The 18,533-nt window shown below is 42.7% G+C and overlaps 1 protein-coding gene across 3 annotated transcripts in view; it reads right to left on the bottom strand.

Moving 5' to 3' along the window:
* Positions 1 to 828: 828 nt before the first annotated feature.
* The window catches only part of map2 (microtubule-associated protein 2), a 44,129-nt gene continuing 26,424 nt past the window's right edge, over positions 829 to 18,533 (bottom strand). Inside the window, exons 7-19 of one of the 3 annotated variants that reach the window (XM_084022051.1) lie at positions 16,149 to 18,295; positions 15,140 to 16,106; positions 14,781 to 15,023; positions 13,523 to 13,654; positions 12,357 to 12,415; positions 10,987 to 11,118; positions 10,699 to 10,840; positions 10,216 to 10,272; positions 9,630 to 9,931; positions 4,978 to 5,070; positions 3,134 to 3,215; positions 1,912 to 2,024; positions 829 to 1,644 (exon numbers count right to left, since the gene is read on the bottom strand). In XM_084022051.1, coding sequence (XP_083878177.1) covers positions 1,423 to 1,644; positions 1,912 to 2,024; positions 3,134 to 3,215; positions 4,978 to 5,070; positions 9,630 to 9,931; positions 10,216 to 10,272; positions 10,699 to 10,840; positions 10,987 to 11,118; positions 12,357 to 12,415; positions 13,523 to 13,654; positions 14,781 to 15,023; positions 15,140 to 16,106; positions 16,149 to 18,295 — 4,691 coding nt within the window. In that variant the 3' untranslated portion in view covers positions 829 to 1,422. The remainder of the gene's footprint in view (positions 1,645 to 1,911; positions 2,025 to 3,133; positions 3,216 to 4,977; positions 5,071 to 9,629; positions 9,932 to 10,215; positions 10,273 to 10,698; positions 10,841 to 10,986; positions 11,119 to 12,356; positions 12,416 to 13,522; positions 13,655 to 14,780; positions 15,024 to 15,139; positions 16,107 to 16,148; positions 18,296 to 18,533) is intronic. The other 2 variants (XM_084022052.1, XM_084022053.1) reach the window with 2 other exon arrangements.

Below are 18,533 nucleotides of genomic sequence, written 5' to 3'. Positions count from 1 at the left end.
AGAAGCAAACAAACAATTGCATGTGAGGGCAGTAATTAGGCAGGAGGCAGGATATACCACAAATGGTGTCTGAAAAAGAAAACTAGATCACCCAAACACTTTTTTTTTTCCTAACAGATGTAACAGGATCCGAGTTCCCCTCGGCCCGTTTTGTTTTTCTTTGTGAATTGTCTCTTTTTTTTTTATGGATTTTTCAAAATATTTTTTTTTTGTTCCACTTTCATCTCACACATTGCAACAAAACATCCAGATACGGTAGCATACGTCGTAAAACGGCATGGGATCTGCACCAAACGCACACACAGACAGATTTCAGAGGAGCTGCGTCTTCTGCCAAATCTCCTTTTCGTAGCGTCATCCCCTGCGCTTCGGACGGTCCTGATGAGTGCACCTTCAACCTTTTATTAGCAGAGGAACATCTGTGCTGTTCGCTGACGCCAGCTCAATGTCTGCAGCCGTAAAGACGAGACTCTTTCAGTTGTAGGCTCGTGGAACGAGCGCCATCATCCTGATGTATAAACAGGCGTCTGTAGCAGGTACGGACGTACGATGCTCTCCAACAGGACCGATGCGTTCCTTAGCAACACCTAATCGGCTGTCTGACATTGTCACCAAGCATTACACTGTAAACAACTAATAACTACAAAACATGAACTTGTTTAATCTTTATCCAATAATTGAGGAAATAACTTACTAAAATCCCTTTTTCATAGATTACAAAATAGCCTCTTTTGATATTAGAATCAATACATGCTTGTTATAACATGACCTAGTTCTTGCAGTAATGCAATTTTACAGTTATATTTTTAAAGCCTTATTGTCACTTCCTTTTAAAATGTTTTAGGACATGTAGGTGGCAAAGAACTTAGATTTTTATACATGTTTCTATATATATATATGTTAGATATATTATATATTGGATGACAAGAATGACTTGCAGTAAGTAGTGCTTGGTTTGTTAGGGGGTTTGGCGTCCATGCACGTTTACTGAGCAAGAACAACACGTGCTGCATGGTGTGCTGGCCACATTACTTCTTATTTAATGTAGAAAAAAGGCTGTAGCTTCTTCAAAAACACTGATCCAGGACCAGTTAAGCTGACACCTGGTCCCCCACTTTGTATATACCACTTAATGTAGGACCAGTGCTCAAACTGAACTATTCTATGCAACATCATTCAAAAACAGAGAGGCCAACAAACTGAATCAGAAATAGCACGCATTTGGAAAATAAAGACCAAAGTACAGTAGCTCCTAATTCGAGTCTCTACTTAGAGTTGAGTGGATGGATCTTCAAGTGGAGATGTTTGGAGGCTGTGGTTTAGCTGAGGTTGGCCTCAGGGTGGCAGGAGTGGGCAGAAAAGTTCAAAGGGATCAGGGTAAGGATGTCTGGGGCGCAGTACAGGAATCCAGAGATCCAGTGTTCACAAACCCTGCTTGGCCAGAGCCGCAGAGACATCCTCGGCCAGGGTTGCTAACTGCGGCGACTCCAGCACGTTGAGACTGCCGGAGGACGATAGTTGGCTGTCGCGGTGGCGCTGGGGGGACACCAAACTGGACAGGCCCGGCGACTGGACAACGATCTCAGCTCCGTGGTCCACTTTTGCCTTGGCCTGGTCGCGAAACATCAGCTTGTGGCTCTCAATCTAACGGAGGCAGGTGGTAAAATGATCACTTTTTTCAGTTTTGCCCAAAGGTATGGCAGAATATGCACATAGCTTTTATTCACATTTGAGAGATTTTCCTGTCTACATTCTCTTCACTTTTCAGATCAATTAACTGAAAAATGCAGAGGAAATTACACAAAAAAAAATAGAAAAGGAAAGAGTTTATATTAAAAATGGACAAAGACAATCCCTCAAAAACGTGTTCTCCTTTAAATCATGGATTGGGAGCACGGAGAGGACACTCACCATGACGCGGTTTCCACCAGGAGTGTGCTGGGTATTATCCAGGGAACCCACCTTGGCATGGGCTTTATCTTTGAAGTCCAACTTCACAGTCTCTATACGCACATGACCGCCCCCTAGGGAGAAGAACAGGAAGTGCGAAGAACGACATGAGAGAATCGACACGAAATATCAAATCATGTCCACAGAAAGGTGGCAAATGACTAAAGGTTAAAAAAAAAAGTGGTGGAAAAACTTTCTTGTACAAAACCCATGTCTGTTAAAATCGACAACAACTGAATGTGTAATGTTGTACTGGAAGACAATGCATGCTCAGGAAACCCTCAGTGAATAAATGTTATAAAATGAACAGACAGGAAGGGACCAGCAGATGGTGCTGCAGGATCTGAAGCAGTCACCACAACACCATCTGGGAGGGGAGATGGGGGCTTCCACACCTCACAGAACACCAGTGAGGACATTAAAAACCCTTCTAAGATGCACAAACTGTCATTTAGAATTCCAGTCTGGTAGTATTCCTAAATAATTACTCATTAACAGTACTAATAATGCTGGCAGTGTTTTCGTTCAACAGTAAAGCTGTTGTTTCAACAGGAATGACTTGATGGGCCGGTTTACCCCATAATGTATGTTGCTTGTTATGTAATGATGTAGATTGAGCTCTTCCTCACAGTGGAGGTGAACAGAATTACATTTGCTGTGATCAAGGCAGCAATTACCAGCAGTGGAAAGTAACAGAGAATATTTACTAAGTATTTACTGTTTTGAAGTAATATTACAATGGCAAGTAATTTTACATATAAGTCATATTTTGTCACTTTCTACTCCACTACTTTTATTTGATAATTTGTGCTTCAGATAAAAAATCGAATCATCAAATAAAGTGCCATCTATTATGATAGAATAAGATGAGATAATGTAAATGCACTTCAAAAAGTATACGTCGTAGTATGTTTAGTAGTACGTTGGGTCAGAAACTGACTGTGTTGAGACCTTCCTCCTTCCTAAATCTGCTTTTCAATCTAGTCTGCTTTAAGTCAGAGTCAGAGCTTCATCTGACCAGAGTGTTAACGTTAAGTGACGTTCACTATTTAAATAGGATTAGATTGCACTTATCACAGCTGTAGTGCATTAAGGTTCATGGCTTCATTATCTGGATAATGACGTCCCATCAGCCTCTGTCATCCCCAGTGTTCCCCCCTGAATGAGCAGAGGCTGACGTTACCTGGACGATGGTGGATGTTGTCTAGAGAGCCACACTTGGAGGTCACGTGGCTTAAGTCAATCTTCTTATTCTGTATCATCACCTGGAAGAGAGCAAAGTCAGGAAAAGGTGAGGTCAGAGCTTACGGTTCACGATGAGGTCATGAACTCCTGCCAAACTCAAACGATGCTTACATAGAAGATCCAAATAGTTTCTTCCACTTTTTTTGAATTATATAGACAGATGTAGTATATCTGATCCGGCACTTAACTGCAGCCGTTTGAAGAAAATCATTGGGTATCAACTGAGAACTAAAGGCTGCAGTGTTCCGCTTCCTAACAAAGTGATATCTAATTGCATGTAATTATTAGAGAATAGAAGCATGAAAGCACAAGAGCAGAATACCCGTGACTGTTAAATAACAGTCCTCGTGTTCTGCTGTGCAGAGAGCTGCTAGTCGGCTGTTACACCAACCGTACTGAGATTGAATACAAGCCTTGCGCTGTAACCCTGTCAGATGTTTTAGCGCATTCTGAAAAACCTGTCAAATATACACCACGGCAGTGAGGAAGAAAGTAGGAAATCACAGTTCAAAGTGGCGGCGAGCAGAGCGGAGCTATATGCGGTTATGTGACACCCCCCGGGGGTCTGGAGAGAAAGCCACAAAGAGATATGTAAGGGGTGAACCGATGTGACAGCAAACAGAGCGCAGCTATAAAGCTTTGGACACCGCACAAATGAACGGGAGGAGATACACCAGGTCCTGACCGTGGTCAGCAATCATTTTGCCAAGTCACCTATTTAAGTTGCTATGTCTTTTGGAACCAGTGGTTTGGCTCTGATTTGTGTCTGCTTTCTAACAGAGCCTGAAAGAAAAGAAAATGACAGGAAGAGTGAGACGACGATGACGAGCACAAGTCAGGGGCGACGTTACACACCACAGTCACAGCGTACACTATGCAACAGGAATCCCTCACACATGCATAGTACTAGCAAAATGTACAAAATGTTATGCAGCAAGATGAGATCTGGTTTGTGTCAGCATGGGTGAACATCAGGCTGCAGGTCGGCTCGTCTCTCCAGCGACGGTATCAATGTCATACGTCTCTTTAAGTTGCATTAATGATACTGTACATAATGAAAGATCAGTGATTAGCATGTTTTCTGTGTGCGATGATAAGGATTTGAAATCCAAACAGAAATTACCTTAAATACAGCAAATCTGTTCAAAAAGGAACTGCTTTTTTAAAAGCATTTTCCTTGAATATTTTGTTTGTTTGTTTTGTTTTTCCAATCCTCCATGCATGGATTGCAACATACACCGATTCAAATTCTTATTCCTGGTCAAACTACTATGACATTTGTTTCTTTTTGCCATGAATTTGCTGAGCAACATGATATTTTCATCTCAGTTACAGGTAAACCTTTATTGCAGTGCAAAATGCCACTGGCATCACTTTTCTCAGCCTTGGAAGACTAAATACATGTCATGCTGTTGTAGGAAAGAGATATGAGTATGATTCTGATGTTCTGTGAGTGAAATACACAAGTTAAACATGAATAAAATGTGTTTAAGCCTTTAAGAGTGTGCTTTCACCAATCATAGCACATATAATGTCACAGGTGGAACGTGGCTACAGGTATACGCGGTTATCGAGTGCTAGAAGAGGAGACATTCAGCCTTTAGGATCAAAATTCCACGAGGACACAAACCACAGTTGAAGAGGAGCAGCACTGCTGCTTTAATGAGTTAGTGACTTCACAATCGACTCCAAAGCGAGGTGTGAAAGGAACATGGAACACTGAAGAAACACGACACAACAGGGACATCACACTGACAATGAACACTGAGACAATGGACTCACGTTTCCACCTCCTGCTGAGTAGCCCCGCCTGTCCAAGGACCCACACCTAGACTGAACATGGCTATAGTCCAGTTTAACATTGGGGATGAGAACCTGCAGGGGCGGAGGTGAGGAATGAGGTGGGAGAAGGCTAGTGCTTTCCGATATGGCACTTCATTTCAAAATGTCTCTCAAACAGCCATTTAAATACTCTGTTCCAGACATCCGAGGTTTGTTTGACTGTAACGGAGGCAGTAGTATTTGACCCGGTGGTTGACCTGTTATTACATGGACGGACGGCATTCAGTGGATACGATGACTCCATGCTAACAGGCAAGATAGACTCATCTCACTACCCAGCAACTACCCTCTGAATCTTCCCGTCAGCCTGGCTTATGTCATCTGGTGACTCCTCCTTTACTCTAGGCCCACCTCGAAAAATCAACAATACAGCCTTAAAAAATCATGAACTTTTGAGTTAAGATTCGATGCAAAATTAAAAAGCAGTGAAAACTTGAGACCATTAGTTTAGGAGATGATAGAAATATGTGTGCTGAGATATAAATGTCTCTCTGTAACTGCAAGGAGAGAAAGCGGGAGTGAGATGCAAACACAGCAGAGCTGGTACAGTATACCACATTAACGCTAAATCCATTTTCACCCGAGCAGCACAGTAAAAGCAATGGAAACAACACTGTGTAGGGGAAGGACTTGAAACATATTCTAAGTATTTTGCAGAGAAAGCACTAAAGAGTTTTAAAGGAGGGGAGAAGAAAGTGAGGAGATAAACATGAGCGGACCAAAGCAATCCTTATAAACTACAACTTATCAACCAATAAAGGGCTTCCTAAAAATGCCTTCAGTTTGATCCGATAATAGTAATCAATCCTGAATGTCAGGGTCAAGCTGCGGACGAGCCATTTCATGTTCCAGAAACACATTCCTCCTTTTTTTAAATATAATGATTAGTGATGATGTTTAATCATATGCTCCTAATTCAAACAATAAAGGTGCTTTAGGCCTTTCTTTCTTTTGAGTAGAATCTCTGAATAGCTGAAGATTAAAAGATGTATTTTCTTGATGGACGGGAGGTCAAACCGAATGTAATTTGGGTGACATCGAGAAGACAGCTAGAACTGAAAGAAAAGAATATGGAAGTGATCATATTTCCTTGGGAAGTCAAGACGCAGATGGGGCTGGTAAGACATAAAGTGAATTGCTGCAGGATGTTTGAGCATGGCAGACATTTGCCAACATATGGTTTTGTTCATCTGACTTTCTGAGGCCACCATGGTGCCAGACAGTTGGGTTATTTTTGATCTTATGGCTCTGTTCTCACAGCAAGAAGGTGTTAAAATCAGAAGCTGCCAGACCAGTTGCTGTGTTTTTATTGGCTGCTCACATGCATGTGAGTAATAGACAGTTAATTGCATTAAAGGTGATACAGGGGGAGAATCAAATGTTGGTGGAAAAATAGTAGGTTTAGGAAAGAGACAGACTGGTTCTATGACCTCAAGCTACCCATCTATCCAGATTTTCACGGCACAACAAAAAGCAACTTGTTGCATGTCATTTAATTGGAGTAGGAATACAAATATATGTTGTAGGGACAAACTAGAACAAAATATTGGGTCTCACACGTCTCTTCCATCTAAGGATCAAGAGGAGGGAAAACAACTGGTCACGACAGCAAGGTACATACATTGCCTCCATGGGGAGAGTGCTTCAGATTATCCCGGGAGCTGCACTTTGTCAGTACGTGACTGAAGTCCAGCTTCTTTTTAAAAACATGACTCTATGGAGAAATACAGAGATAGTATGGGCCTCTTCCATGGCGGATGGGATTGAATGGTTGTCATAACACCACTGGGAGGAGAGACTAGAGGATGGAAAGTATTCTAAAATGTTTCATGTAGATAAATAGCATGTCCTTTAATGTTACTGATATTAGTTTTGATGTAACTTTTTTATAAGTTTTAATGTGGTCTGGAGTGTAGCACTCAAATAAATAGCTAGAAATAACTGATCCATTATTAAAAAAAACCCCATTATGAGGCAGTTGATTGCATTTCAAATCACATGATGCATTTGTAAACCCAAAGCTTGAAAATATAGTATTGCAATTACTTTACATATCTTCATCTACTTTACTTATAGGTCTGCCTATCATGTTACATTTGCTACATTTGTTTCCTGCATCAACATTTTCAATTAAATGAGCGTTTTATAAAAAGACAGACCTCTTGAATTCAAAGATGCACCTGGAAATGTAGTCATTAAGTCTAACCCACACAGCAACAGCTGCTATTGGCTGAATCCTACACATGACTCGTTTGTACAACTGCTATCCAAACAGCTCCTGCTGTTGCTCTGTGGGTTGGACATCTTTACATATTCAAATATCAAAAGTTAGTAAAATAATTAACTGGTAAATATAATTATTTAAATTGCACTTTATTTTTTAACTTTATTAATGGCTGATTAAAATGCAAATGTAATCAATCAGTAATCATATTCAATGCATTAATTTATTAGAATTAAAGACAACCAGGCTCTATATAAAAAAAAACTTGTTGCAATAATAAACAATGCTGAGGTGTACCAGCAGGTCTTGGGTCCAGGTCAGACTGTGTGCTGCTGACAGGCACAGAGTAACAGAGATGAGGCGCAGCACTGACTTCACGATCCAAGAAGCCTTTCGTTTGGCCTCTGTTGGCACATTTTGGTCCTTGTGCTTCTATGAGGACAACCATTGGACAGGTCAGTTGCAGTCGGTCTGCTATGGCCGGGGGGGGGGAGGCTAACTACAGCTGCCATGAAACTGGAACTATTTGGGATTGGGAGCAGCTAGGATCTCATAATGGTCAGTAGAGCATTGTCGCTGTCACATAAAAAAATATTGAATGGCTAACTAAAATATTGCAGTCTACTTTGGCTGGAGAGGATTGGATTAAGAAGAAGACCACAGGAGAACCAGCTTATATATTCTAATGTTTTCCTAACTGTATGTGCAGGAACCTAGAGATGATCACTGAGGGTGCTTTTGTATTCCTATAATACATTAATGTAGAGTTAACCAAAAATTATGTAAACATACTATATTGTATTGAAATGTCAGAAATGTTTTTGCTGTATTTCTATGATTGTCTGGTAAATTACATTCAGTAGTTATTCATCCCTCTCTGAGGCCCTTTATTTAAAATCCACCTATGAGACACAAATAGCAGCCTTTTAAGGTTTGTCTAGACACTTCTGTCTGTATCTCATAAAACAAACATATGCCTTTCAACACCTCGTGTCATCTCATCCACAGACCATAACGCCATCGCCTTAAGAGGCAGATTAAATTTTAACTTTGTGTCAGGCAGCTTGTAGCCAGAGAGAAGCTCTGCTCTGCCCAGACAGTCACCCCTGTGTGCACAGAAGCTGCCATCACCATTTTGTGTCTGACAGGAGACACCCACTGCCACCCAGGGGTGACACACGCACACATTCACGTGCACACTCATGCTGAGTTGAGAATAAAAATGTCTGACGGTGACTGTCACCCTCTCCGTACAGCCTGCCACTTTGTTTACTCTCCAGACAAATCCACTCCAAAGGACACTTGGATGTTAGGGACAATACTATTACTGATTATGACCCGGCATGCATACTAGCACGCTTAAACGCACGTGCAAGCATGCACAAAAAAATTATATCCAGGCCGTTTATCCTGCAGATGACAGGCAGTAGGTTGGGAGCACGATCCATCAGTGTTTTGAGGCTGGCTGCACAGAGCAACGCAGAGGCCTGGCAAGTCATAAAGATGTCAGCTAAGCCCTTAGACTCTAATCAGGTCATCAGCGGAGGCTTGTAAGAGCTGTTTTCATCACTATTCTCCCAGTTGCAGCGCTGACTTTTTATTTTAGTCCGGAACACCCTATTTGTCAAACTGTAGCATCGGTGATACGTTCCCTAACACTCCGCTAATGCAGATTCTGTGCAGCAGTAGAAAACAGGATTTGAAATGCAGATTTCTGTTAGCTGAAGTGCTGTGCTCAGTTCCCAGAGGTGGCCTCAGAATTGTGACGTGTAGGGGTGAGATATAGCATACAAATATCTTTATATATATATATATATAGCTGGGTGTTCGTTCCATTTTATTATTAAAATTAATGTTAATAACAAAAATGTTGAAATAAATAGGCTCCAGGCTAGTAATTTCCTAAATATTCATAGATTTTTAAGGCCTGAAGAAAATTGTCATTTCTTGCTGTTGCAGTTGCACAGGGCAAGAGCATTCTGTGCATTTTAAGGACTTACTCTGACTTTCTAAGTTTTAATCAATGCAATTATTTTCTTCCACAACGTATCAGTCTTTCTCAACTCCTTGTCATTTAACAGTGGTGAGTCAGCACGATTGAAGGACTAACAGTGTAAAGAAGCAGCTAGGAGAGGGGCCAGAGGAAATAAAAATATCAAGGCACAAGAAAAAGCTAAAAACTGATAGATATCTACATTTAGTTGGACAGAAAGGGGAACTGAGGTTATTCGATTTAACAGACACATGTAGGAAAAAACCCATGCAACAAGCAGAAACAGGAGTGCAACATTGCAGAGATGAAAGAAATAAGCAAGCCGTTAGAAAGAAGCTACAGGTTTTTGGGGAAAGTGAGGAAGAAAAGTGTCACCTGTCCTCCTTTGGGCTGGTACTTGATATTCTCTATGGAGCCAATCTTGGACCTCACGTTCTTGAAGTCGGGCAGTGGTTGGTTGACGATGCGGAGCTGCTTGGGAGTGGTTGCAGGTGACTTGGGCGGGGTGTGGACCACGGCCACCTTCCTCTCTTGGGTGATCAAGCTGAGGGAGCGTGGGGTTCCAGGGGTCCTTGAGGACGATGAGTAGCTGGGAGGGGTTCCTGGGGTAATGGCTGTGGAGCCGGGGGTGCGGGGGGTGGAGTGGCCACTGCGAGCCGAACGGGAGCGCACTGATTCTGTAATCGATGAAGAGGAAGAAGGTTATAGCTGAAGGTGAAGTGGTGCCACGTTATAAACCGTATACTATCTGAATGATATCATGCAGCACTCTATATTTATGTTGATGAGTATGAAAGAGGAAATTAAAGTCACTTCTCAAACCAACAGATATACAGTATTTCATGACATTAAAACAAACTATTTAAAGTCTATTCAAATATTGAAATGAATTAAACTTTTACAATTCATTTTAATCTAATGGAGCGAGCATAGGGGAAGAAGTATGAAGAACCCCATCTACCTGTCATGCTAGGGGCTCGTCCGGTTCTATGTTCTGCCCTCATCTCGGCACGAAACGCTACGGAAGGCAGAAGAGGAAAATCAGATTTAGTAAAGGGGATGATGAGGGCTGAGTAAGGAAGAAAGCAGAAAAGGAGAATCAAGGGGTTCTCGGATCTCCAATTCGAAATGCATTCGTCTGGATCTGTGCTATTTAGGTACGTTGTAAATAGGATATCACATTATAGAATTTATAACACTTTCTACTATTACTACTCAGCTTCTACTATTACTACTAGCTTCTCAGAAAGAACAGCTGCACAGAGGCTAACTGGGAAGCTATGTAGGCCAAATTCAAAGAAATTAATTATCAGCATTGGTACAGTATTTGCTTTCATATTGGTAAAAATCAAATAGGCTGATAGAGATTGATATTGGATTCATCTAAAACCACTTAAATACTGATACTTTGAGGTGTAAGTTGATTAGGGGAGATGCAGCCTACATGTGGGTCTGCGAGGAGCCGTGGAGCCGGAGCTGGTGATGGAGGTGGAGCTCTCCTCCTGGTCATAGTTTGCACGGCGACTCAGAATGGAGGCGTGCCGCGGCACAGAGGACCTCTTTTCAGGGCTCCATGACCCGCCATCCTGTTGGGAAACACACAGGAAGTAGATCTTTAGGGCAGTGAGGCTGTAATGCATTTATGATTAAAAAGATAACGCGACAGGTTCATATGCTATATGTTCTTTTCCTGAACTCCCACAGCTACAGTGCCACACTAGCGTTCACCTACCTCGTCTATGAGTCTGTGTAATACTGGGATGCTTTGAGGGTCTGCTGAAGATGGGCGAGGTCTATCTAATGAGGCAGCCACTCTGGATATGGAGGTGGGGATCTTTGTTTGTGGGAAACAATGATCCTGGCACTGAGATGGTACAGTGATGAGGCCCGGTGAGTGAGTCGCACGGCACCAAAACACAGGACACAGGGTGACAAGAGTGGTGAAAAAACAGTGCTTCAACATGCATTACCTTTGCACAAGATCTCATATGTATCCTTTATGGGATGAAGAATGACATATTAGCATCAGATCTTGTGTGTTTAACTTTTAATGAGAGGCCATTATCACAGCCATTCATGCACATTCATTGTGAACACGTCAGTTAAGACATTTTAAATGTATGGCATCAAAATGCCAGGCAACAAACAAAAATATGAAGTATATTGTTCACCAGGCTCATGCATATTTCATGTTACATCACAGACCATGGAAACAGATGTATTGGAAGACTGGAAATAGAATGCACGAATAAAAAGTGATATATAATGTGGGATCAGAGCGACAGTATGCTGTAATGACATGACATTTAAGAAATGCAGAAAAGGTGTTATTTTAGACACAATAACCATCATCACCATGGCGGAGGAGTAAAATGGAGTCACAACCAAAGCCACTGGAGAAATGTCACAGGGTGATTCGACACCCACTCAGTAAAGAAAAAAGAAATGCTCTAAATGGATCTGCCTTGTCTAGTTGTCCAATAATCCATTAAACAAGGCAACAATGACAAACAGTTTACAAAAAGCAAATGCAACCAACACGTATATTTTCTCACAAAATATAAAGGGAAAGGATTAGGGCTGAGATAAACAGAGGAGACACAGCGCTCGCTTCAACAGTATGTAATGTGTTGATCTGAATAGATGATTAGGTTGCCTGGGAGTCACAAGAGAAATGATGTAACAGCTTTTTAATAAGTCTCAATTCTAATGATTATTATTCTGCCTAATACATAAGGTGTTTGTTGTTTTAGAGTCTGCAGTAAAGATGCACAAGGCAATACGTGTTTCATATTAGTAGCAAGAGATCTGATATCTGACTTTATTATGCATTTATTGCATCCTGTTATATAATATCAGTCAACTACACAACAAAGGAGGACAACAAAAAGATTGACAGCAGATCTTCTGTTGGAGAGTCCCATTTCCAGGAGACGGAGTGATCAGTCACGGCTTTTTAGAAGAAAAGGCCTGTCCTGATGTACATTTGTTTAATTGCCCTAATGCAAGCCTACAGTAAATAAAGGCTGACGTCCCAAAAAAGCTTCAATATGGTATTTCTCTAAGTTTTTTGTTGTTGTTGGGATTATGGAGTGTACTCACCGATGCTCTGTTACGAGACTGTCTGGCAACACTGAGAGGCTGACGACTGTCCGGCAAATCTGAGAGAGAGAGGGGGGATATATATATATATATATATATATATATATATATATATATATATATATATAGAGAGAGAGAGAGAGAGAAACACAATTATAGGAGTATTAGAACACAGAACACGTTTTAACCTTCATACACCAAAGGGGTTAGAAGTAAGAACCTGTTTAATGTCCTACTTTGAAGGCTCATCATCATATTTGCATCCTTGATCCTTATGCATGTCTGATTCTCAGAAGTACGAAAATACAACTTTGTATTCCCAAACCTGGAATAGTGAGCTATATGACAAATCGAATGTTCTGTAGGAGCGGGATGCTGCACCCTTGAGAGAACTGTTCTGCAAAGATTTGGCAAGATATCACACAGAATGGGGGATTTCATATTACGTAAGGCAACCCTGGAAAAGAATCTAATTGGGGCAATGCAGCAGTACATTGAGCTTTCATCACCAGTGACACAGAATTCAGCCCGTCAGGGGAAAATAAATTGCAACCTACCTCAGGGACAGAGTCTTTATAGTAGCAGGTCCATAGAACAAAAGCAAGGATTACGAGTTGCTTGGCAACCATAGGTTGAAAAAATAGAGTGGGAATGAAAAACCAGAGAGGCCAGGAACATTTTTATAGGTTTTTCACACCGAACAACTTGCCAATTTTTATCAGACAACCTTTAGATTATATGGATAGTTCTATAAAAAAAAATAAGTGTATTAATGTGACAAAGCATCAGACCACCAACAGCTCTCCAAGGACATAAAAACAGACGGCTACAACTGGTAACACCAAGGAAGGTGCATTTAAAGCGTATCTTAACACCAGCTGAAAGTCTTGTTAAGAGTACTTGGTATCCTGAAATCCCAAACCACAGGATACTTTCAGCTAGGTGTTAAGTTTTGAATGTCCAAAAAAACAAAAAAACAAACAAAAACAAATGAAGGCAAAAGAAACATAGATGGCAGTCAATTCTTTATTGTGATAAAAACAAAAACAAAGAAACACATGATAAAAGCAAACTATGGTAACTAGACAAAACTAAAGAGATGATACAACCAAATAAATGCTGACAGTTGAGGTGGGCTGTGATAGGAACTGGTGGCAGTGTGTCACCTGTGGGTCTCCTCCTGGGACAGGAGTGGTGCTGGGTGGGCCGGGTCTGGCGGGCGGCTGGCTTCATCCCACTCCTCTTGGATGGGGATTGAATCTCCATTTTTTTGGTGAGCTCGGCCTTCCTTATCACAGCTGCCAGAGGAAACAAGGCCATTCACACAAGCAGAGACACAACCAAAAGCCAACCAGAAGAAACAGATGCTGAATCACGTTAAAATATGTAACACTGTATTATACAAATTCCCCAGAAACTCCTTTTAGTTGTCGTATTTGTTGAAATATACTCAAAACAGGTGGCTCAAGTCACTGTCAGTAAGTTATTATGAGACAAATTAGGGGTGTAATGATTCTCCAAATCATTGATCTGCTTCAAACCACTTTTCGAGACATACCATTTCATGGGGACGGGGGGGGGGGATTAGATTAACTTAATAATAACTTAACTTCACGTAGATTAGCTAAATACAAAGGACCAGCCTATTTAAAGAAGATAAAATGTCATTTAAGCAGTGAGGCACTACATGTTTATTGTTTCTTTGAGTAGACATCTGTTAGCAAACACTGCCACCTCCTGGATAAGATGCTGCTCAACTATGCATTCAGTCACATAGTAAAATGCAGTCAGCATGGCACTTCATATCGGGGCTCCACTACACTGACCATATGCTTAAATCCATTGTTTCCTACAACTGAAACAGGGTGCATATCCAGACCACTACCATGAAAACACTGGTTGTCCGAGTTAGCTTGTAGCTTCATCCTCAAGACATTGGGAAGACCTGCTGCTGTTGGGGTTTATTTTGTGCACTGCCAAGTTCAATGAAGCCTGAGGATGCTTTGTAAAACACTTACGTCATGGTAATCTTTGAAAGCTTTATCGTAGGCAACTGGACTTGCTTTAGGTGCCTGTGATAAAGCTTTCAAAGATTCCACCGGATGACCAAATGTTCCCACACTGATGGCTTGAATGTGCCTGGGGTCTCGGCCTCTGACTGAGGTGGTAGGTGGTTTGGGATGGCCACGAGACTGTGGTTGTGTTGTGGATCGTGTCTTGGTTTCAGAATCGTTACGACCCTAATGATGTTGTTGAACCATTTTTAAATATGTTAACTCAATGGACAGGAAAAAGAAAAAAAAGTGTATAACATTCATTCTGCACCACCATTTTTGAGCAGCAGGTTCTGCGATAAGCCATAACTACAATATTTATCAATAGTTACTATTTCAACTATGATTATAATTAAGAAATCATGGGAACCTTTTTTCTTCTGGATTTCCTCTCTGGGGATGTAGACAGGTTCTTTGCGGACAGGCTTGCGTTCTGGCGTGGAGATTCGGCCTTTAGGCCGCCCTCCCTTGGCCTTTGGTTTGATCGGCTTATCCTGTTTCTCTGGCTTCCTTTGTTGGTTTTGCTTGTTCAGGAGCACATCAGGCTTTTTCATTGAACTGGGCACCTTGGGCAAAGGCTCAATCTGCTCTGTCGCCATACTCTTATCATCATCTGCAGTGTGGAAAAGCAGGACAGGAAAAACACAAGGCATCAATGTGTTTATTTGAAGCAGAAGAGGAACGAAAAGTTGAAGAATATGAAGGAATGAACCATCAGAGAAATCTCACCTTGTGTGTCAATCCAGGAGCTGTCCAGGATGGAGTCGTCCATTGTGGTTTCATCTTTATCGTAGCTCTCTGTCAGTGCTTCGGTTTCTACGGTTTGAGCCTCCTTCTCAGGGGAGGCAGGAGTCTCAACAACATCCGACACCTCCTCCAGACTTTCAGCCTCCATTTCTGCCTCTTGGGCCAACTCCATAGACTCCTCCTCTTCCTCTTTCTGGGGAGAGGCACAGAGGGCTTCAGCCTCAGGTGAACCAGAGAAACGAACACTGTGTCCCGGCTCCTCTGCTTCATCAATGGTCTGGACCACAGTGATGAAATCGTCTTCCACTGTCACCACTGATTCAATGGCAGCCCGAGTCTCTGGGATCTCCTTTACCACTGCTGCTCCTGCCCCTGCTTTTTCTAACTCATCTTCCTTGCCTTCCTCTTTCCCTTTTTCAACCTCCAAACCTTTTGCAGCTTCCTTCTCGACCGGTTTCGTCTCTGCTTTTTCCTCCGGTTGTCTTGCCATCTCCTCAGGCTTGTCTAATACCTTTTTGTCCATCTCAGCAACCTTCTCTCTTTCGAGCTTCTCTTTTAGTTCATTTTCTATCTTGTCTTTCTCTTCCTTCTCTCTCAACTCTTTCTCTATTCTTTCCTTTTCCTCTCTTTCTTTCTTCACTTTTTCCTCTTTCTCCTTCCTTTCTCTCTCCTCTTGCTCCATCTTTTCCCTCTCTTCTCTTTCCTTCTTCTCTCTTTCTTCTCTTTCCTTCTTCTCTCTTTCTTCTTGCTCTTTCATCTCTCTTGCCTCTTTCTCCTTCTTTTCCCTCTCTTCTCTTTCCTTCTTCTCTCTTTCTTCTTTCACCTCTCTCTCCATCTTTTCCCTCTCTTCTCTTTCTTTCTTCTCTCTTTCTTCTTGCTCTTTCATCTCTCTTGCCTCTTTCTCCTTCTTTTCCCTCTCTTCTCTTTCCTTCTTCTCTCTTTCTTCTTTCTCTTTCAACTCTCTCTCCTCTTTCTCCTTCTTTTCTTTCACCTCCTGCTCTTTCTGTTCCTTCTCCTTCCTCTCCTTTTCCTCCCTCAGTATTCTCTCTGCCTCTTCTTTCTCTCTCCTTTCCCTCTCTTCTCTCTCTTTCATTTCCTTTTCTGCCTCTCCCCTGATCTTTTTCTCTGCCTCTTCTTTCTCTTCTTTAATTTTCTTCTCAGCTGCTTCCTTCTCTTGTTCTTCCCTGATCTTTTTTTCGGACTCCTCCTTTTCTTTGTTTAGTCCTAACACTGGTGAGACTGTTCTTTTGGGTGAACCGTAAACTTCTCTTTGTTTAAGCTTTGAAGGTGAGAGCACTGGAGAGAGCAGCTTATCATCATCGATGTTGCTCTCCACGGACGAAGCAGGAGACGTTTTGACAGGCCTGGCAATCCGGTCCTTGGCCACTCCAGTCAGCTGGTACACATCTTCGGCATCCACTTCCTCATAGGCCTCCTGGTGGACCAGCTTCACTTTCTCCCGAAGCTCCTGCAGTTCTCTTTCCTCCTCCATACTGAGAGGCCGGTCCTCCATCTCCAATTTGCGGATCTGCCTCTCATAGTCAGCGATCTCGGTTTCTGATGCTGAGCCTTCGCCACTGGCTTGTCGCTCAGTCTCACTCATTGACCTACTGCCTTCTTCTAGAGTAACAGTGACTGTTGGTGTAACAAAGGACTCACTCGGCTGAGTGGTCGGCCCCTCAATTACAGATTTTTTCGCCTGTTCATTTGAAAACTCCATTGCCTTTCCTTCAGCAGAATCTTTTTTCTCTACTGGCTTCTGGTCTTTGTCTTTAGTAATATCAGCATCTCCTGATGGCTGGCTCTGGTCCTCCATAGATGTGTCTCTGACTGCTAACTTCCTAGCTTGTGCAGCCACTCTCTCCTCCAGGACAGAGGGGGTGAAGACCTGTGCCGAAGTGTTTGTAGGGCTGAGCACATCTGCGGGTGATGGCATGGGTCCTGAATATTCACTGAACACACAATAGCCCCCCTCTTCCAGCTGGCTTTCACTTTGTCTGGCCCCAGGACTCAGTTCCCCTGAAAGTAGGTTAGCCAGTGGGTCATCGGTGAAGGCTGGAAAATCAGCTTGAATTGACTTCCTACGGGTGATTTCTGGGTCAGTGTTTTCGGATGCCAGTCTGGAACGGGTACCAGCGAGGTCCAGCAACTCGGGCAAATCTTGTGCCATCACTGTGCCATTTTTATAGGTGACATTAAGGGGATCTGGTGATTCTGGCGACTCCGGTTGAGAGCTGGGTTTTGGAACTAGTTCAGTGGTCCTTGGAGGAGATGAGGAATCTGAAGTGATGGAAGCCGCAGTCTCCAGGATCAGGGGAGGCAAGGTTGGAGGCTTATCTACAGAGGGCGTAGTGACTGGGAGGTAGTCTGCCGACTCATCTAGACTTCCGCTAGTGTATGACATGATATCTGTGGCAAGTGGGGAGAAGGTCCTAGGTCTACATTGACCACTTGGATCCATTGCTCCAATGGTGATGTTAAGTGAGTAGCTCCTCTGATCTAAGGCTAGTTTTCCTGGGGAAAGCCTGCACTCATTACTCCTGTCAGGAACCGTGAACAATTTAGTGTCTTCTGATGTACTCTCTTCAGTTTTAGGTTTATCCTGAGCTTCAGCGAGTGTGCTGTAGCTGATCTCCCGAGGCGTGACATCAACTGAACTCTTGTCTTCGCCAGATCTGCTCAGCTCATAATAACCCTCGCCTTTAAATTCGGGAGCCTCATCAACCTCCATGGCTGATGTTTCAAAATATGCTGACATGCCAGATCTGTCTCCAGCATCCCTCACTGAGTCACCTCCTTGAACTTTGTCTGGCAGTGACGAGAAATCAGTGGGAGCACTGATGCTGCTGATCTCCACCACCTCCACCGATGGCTGTTTCTCTGACACTGTGATCGGCTCTCCATATGTAGGCTGAAGTGTGAAGGGTCTGGCAGATTCTTTGGCTTGGCTTGGAACATTCTGAGGTGCGAAGGACGGCATATCCATGGTGGGGCTCTCTGGTACAACTCGTTCACCAGCAAAGAACCCTTGCATCTGGGGCTCACAAAACTCCTCTGGGCGTTTCTCTGATCCAATGCTGTCTGGGCTGATGGAACCACTTTTCTCACTTCCCTGCTTGTCTGAGTCCATCTTCAAAGCTGAAAGGACATCTGTAAGTCGGCTGTTTTGGTCAACATAGAAAAGTAACACTTTGGCATGCTGCGAGTGAGATATTTACTAAGCCGGGGAAAGCCATATTTACTAAGCCTGGGAAAGCCATTACCACAGAAACAGGCAAAGCTCTCCTCAGAAACTTACAGCACAATGATACGGCCATCACTGCAGAAGTACGGCGAGATTATGGGGTCCACCAAGTCACAGATGGATGAGAATATG

Source organism: Eutrigla gurnardus (genome assembly GCF_963514095.1).
Source record: "Eutrigla gurnardus genome assembly, chromosome: 12".
NCBI classification, from domain to species: domain Eukaryota; kingdom Metazoa; phylum Chordata; class Actinopteri; order Perciformes; family Triglidae; genus Eutrigla; species Eutrigla gurnardus.
Note: the sequence above shows the minus strand (reverse complement) of the source record. Positions and strands in the feature narration are given on the sequence as shown.